Source organism: Glandiceps talaboti, chromosome 21, assembly GCF_964340395.1.
Source record: "Glandiceps talaboti chromosome 21, keGlaTala1.1, whole genome shotgun sequence".
Classification (NCBI taxonomy): domain Eukaryota; kingdom Metazoa; phylum Hemichordata; class Enteropneusta; family Spengelidae; genus Glandiceps; species Glandiceps talaboti.
In genome coordinates, this window is record NC_135569.1 from 14757698 (window position 1) to 14762186 (window position 4489).

General features: G+C 39.3%; 1 protein-coding gene across 1 annotated transcript; it reads left to right on the plus strand.

Moving 5' to 3' along the window:
* Positions 1–2848: 2848 nt before the first annotated feature.
* On the plus strand, positions 2849–3721 carry LOC144451286 (glycine N-acyltransferase-like protein). The gene has a single exon (XM_078142089.1). The coding sequence runs from the start codon at positions 2849–2851 to the stop codon at positions 3719–3721; it is 873 nt and encodes a 290-aa protein (XP_077998215.1).
* The last annotated feature ends 768 nt before the right edge of the window (positions 3722–4489 follow it).

The following is a 4489-nucleotide window of genomic DNA, read 5'->3' on the forward strand; positions in this document are numbered from 1 at the left end:
GAAGTCGGAATAACATTGACTGACTTGTAAAAAGTAACGAATTCTGTTTCACAATATGTTACACAGTATCATTGACTTGTACTGGGTACATCAGAGACCGATTGCCCAAATTAAAACCAGTATCAACCCAGAATGATTGAGCAAATGCAGTATAATCACAAACTAAATGCAGAAAATCAGTTCCACCATTGAAGTGGTATGAACTCAGTGTCATAGCAGATTGACTGTAAAAGCCCAGTATCGTCACAGAGTATAATTCTTGTACTCAGTAATTGCACAAACTGATACACAATCACAGACTAATTACACAAACTCAGAGTCACCGCGGAATGGACCGTAAAACCTTAGTATCATCGCAGACTGAAAATCACAAACTCGGTGTAAACACAAGATGATTGCACAAAACCAGTGAAATAACAAATTGGTCTACTCAATATCAGACTGATTCAGTGTTTGCACAACTCTGTATAAATTGACCTGTACTCTACCCTATGCTGGTGTGTAGGCGAGAGCTATATATCATAGTCACATGTTGACAACCAAGACAACCTACAGAAGTGAGTCCATATGTTATAGGGGATTCATCATGTGCATGCAGACGATACATTTCTGTGAGATTGGCCATGACGTTTTTTGTTAAACACATAACAGATAACAGAGTTGACCTCTCACTCTAAAAACTTTTCATTCTCTGGTATGTTGTGAATGGTCAATATACAGTTAGATATATAACATTAGAACATGTTCAATCTATATATCAAATCTGCAATGTGTTTACTGTAAATAGCGACATGCCATTGACAAACTATACACTTTGAATACGATTGTATACTGTGTGCTATGCTACTTGTGTGTAATATTTATCTAGCATGCAGTTTCACTGTAGTTGTATTCCTCATCTACTCGAAACTACACACTCATAGTGAACTGCCTGTACATCCACAGCCACTTGTACGATTTTAGGACTATAGGATAACTAGTTGTGTAGCTAGGGTCGTAGAAATTGGAGAGCCTATTTACTGAAGTAGGTCATCAGCTGTCGATCTTTATTTGTTGAACTACCACACTGACTTGAAAGATACGACGTGTCGTGTCGAAATGTCACCCCACCCAACCGTCACGTGATTTGAGAGGGACTGATAACGACTGAAAAATACGACATATCGTTCAGTCTAATAGTGACCCTGGTGTTGATTGATTATCCGTCAGTTCACACTACCCCACAGGTCTGTACCAAAGGTGGAGCAGTCAAACACGTACGTAAGTACAAACTCAGACCATTATAGTTATACACTTCCAAGATCTGTCAGCCCGACGTTTTTTTTCCATCCAAGAGATTTCACCCAAAGAACACGTTGATTTTTATTCATTGTCGTTCGCCAGAGGACAGTATGCTATGTCAGACAGTCAGGTCATTGGGTCACCTGTGTTTGTCATATGACGTAAAACAGTCTTATTTACAATGCTACAATTCATCATCGGGGTGTCAAATTAACATATAGGCCTGCGATTCAAATTCTGTGCGTGAACTGCGCATGCCACGAACACTCAGAGTAACAACATGCTTCTTTCAGGAATGTCAATGGATTCAAGTGTGATATGTCTGTGTCAGTAGCAGTGTTCAAGTTAGACGATAATATTTAGCATCGTTAAGGGAGCTTCGTAATTACAAGGTGGGGGGTGGGGAGGGGGTCATCGTTTACAAATTGGTTCTCAGCGAGGGCAACATTTAAGAAAATGAAATTGGGAAATGGTCATATTTTACTTTCACTCATCTTGTTTTTACATCTCGGAAGGAGTAGGGTAATTGGATGGTGTCTGTCTGTCTGTCTGTCTGCCTGCCTGCCTTCCTGCATGTCAGTCTGTCTGTCTGTCTGTCTGTCTGTCTGTCTGTCTGTCTGTCTGTCTGTCTGTCTGTCTGTCTGTCTGTCTGTCTGTCTGTCTGTCTGTCTGTCTGTCTGTCTGTCTGTCCGTCCGTCCGTCCGTCCGTCCGTCCGTCCGTCCGTCCGTCGGTCGGTCGGTCTGTCTGTACGACCCAGTGTATACACAACAAGTACTAGGCCGAACGTATTAACATTTATCAGCATCTTACATATTATAACGGAAGAGCTGAGGAGGGTCAACATTTGCGAACAACCACAGCTTATTTTCCTCTACAATGTTCCCTTAAGGTTATAGTCATATAAGTCATATAATAAACACGTATTGACAACGTTCCGGGTTTTGACCTGATTGCATTTACTGTACGCTTCTTAGGTTGTGGGCAATGGATATTACAATGTCAAGGTAATGATGGCCAACCTATGAAGTGCATGCATAATCATATAATCTCCTTACCAATACAATTTGTAAAGTTAAAGCTTCATCATTCCTTGTCTTCTGTTTGCGACCAGAATTAAAAAAAAATATTTGTGTGCTTCAATTTATTTTCTGAAAAGCCTTGACACTCAGCTAGTTGATTCCCGCTATGGCAAAGTCTTAATTAACGCCCAGATTTGATCAAATATGGTTATTGTTAGTATATGAGGCATCAGCCTGGAAACGGATGCAAATTGGAAAGGGAATTTAAATCTGTCTGCTATATCAAATGATATTTATCAGATGCCTCGCCACGTGATTAGCATCAATGAGAAAGGTGTGACAGGCTGTAGCCGAAATCAACCAAGCCCTGGAGTCCAGGCTATTTTCGGAGAGATGTCGAAAAGAAAGCAATAAACTCGTAGGCCCAAATATTAGTGTTATTGACTTGGTAAGGCATCTTGTTTATTTATATTTTGCAGGGTATCTGTAATTTAGGCGCATTTTCTTTAACTAAAATTTCATGTATTTTCCCCACAGATGAGAAAACATGGCATACCAAATCAGTAGTCATCAGATCCCATCACTTTTGAAGGCATTGACAAAATGGCTGCCAGCCTGCCTCCCAGTCTACCAGTTGATCAAACACAACTACAGCAATACCTGGCCAGCTGTGACCATCTACACAGATAATGATGACGTAGAGAAAATTACCACTGTTCTGTGTTCATGTGGAAATTACGAAGTCAGTCTTACTGATGCTGCATACACTTTTTATAGTGTGGATAACGAAGCCTTGAGATTGCTACTTAATGCACCTGGTACTATCGACTGGACAAGCGATTTAGTTGATTTTCACATCGTTTCAATGTCACAATTACCCATCCTTAAAGAGGTCATGGCCGAGCACAACAGAATACTACCAGGGTACCTTAATACACCGGAATATCTCAGTGGCTGCTACGTCTATACCCTCAATGATCGAGAGAGGGCGACCGAAATTGCTGAACGGCCATTGCCCGAAGGATTCACATTCGGAAAGCTGAAGCATGAGCATGGTTGCCTGCTGCACAGCAGATGGCACTACCCAAAAAATCCACCGTCTGTTGAAAATTATGCCAAGACTATCGAATATTTGCCAAATCTTGCCATTTACAACGAGAAAGGGGAAGTAGTTTCGTGGGCAGTTATCAAGGCATTCGGTGACATTGGTCATACATACACAGTACCCGAGTACCGTAAACGAGGTTTTGCTAGTATGATCACCGCAAATTTAGCAAAAAGCAGAATAGAAGATGGTGTCATGCCGTATGTAGTAGTTCGAAATAAATATGAAGTTTCAATTAAAACACACGAAAAGCTGGGTTTTGAGAGAGAGGAGCAGGGAAATGTAGACTACTATTGTTTTGTATCAGAAAAGTAGTAACTATTTACAGTTTGATGTTTTTGCGTTATCCTTACATACCTGCTGTAAAATTAAAGATAAAGGTAGCACCTTATGGAACAGGTTTAGCCCCTGTATGTTTTAGTTGCAATGAGAGCCCTAGCTTCTGTTGAAATTGCACTATCGTAGAAAATAATAACTTTATGTAATCATAAGGCAGTATGCGCTCCGGAAATAAACATCATACTGTTATGTAGTCCTAGAAAATTTCATTATCATTTGAAGTCAAGAAAGAATGGGTCACCATACACATTTTTTTAAAGAGGAAAATGAAGACTTTTCAGAATTCAACATGGCCGAATATTATTAACTCAATGAAAATAAAAGAGTCTCGATTTCCTTGAAACCAAAACAGTGAACTCAAAAATGAATTCCCTAAATTTAAAGAAAAACAACTAAACCAAATTGTCAAGTTTGGCAACATTTTAAAGTACTTTTAGTCTAAGAGAAGGGAATTGGTCCTCATGCATATGCTACCTTAACAATATACGCAAATGATGCATCGGTTAGTATTATTTCACAACAAAATTTGTCTGTGTGTTGCTAGTACTATTAGTTTTCCAAATGCAACAAACGTTATAGTACATTGACCATACAACTTCATTTAATGTACAAACTATTTTGATAATTGGTTACAAATACATCCGAACATGTAACTGAAGGTTGAGGACAGCACAAGTACTGTCACAAAATGTTTACAAAATCTTTAGTATATTGATAGAACCTCACGAAGTTTAACAAAAGTCT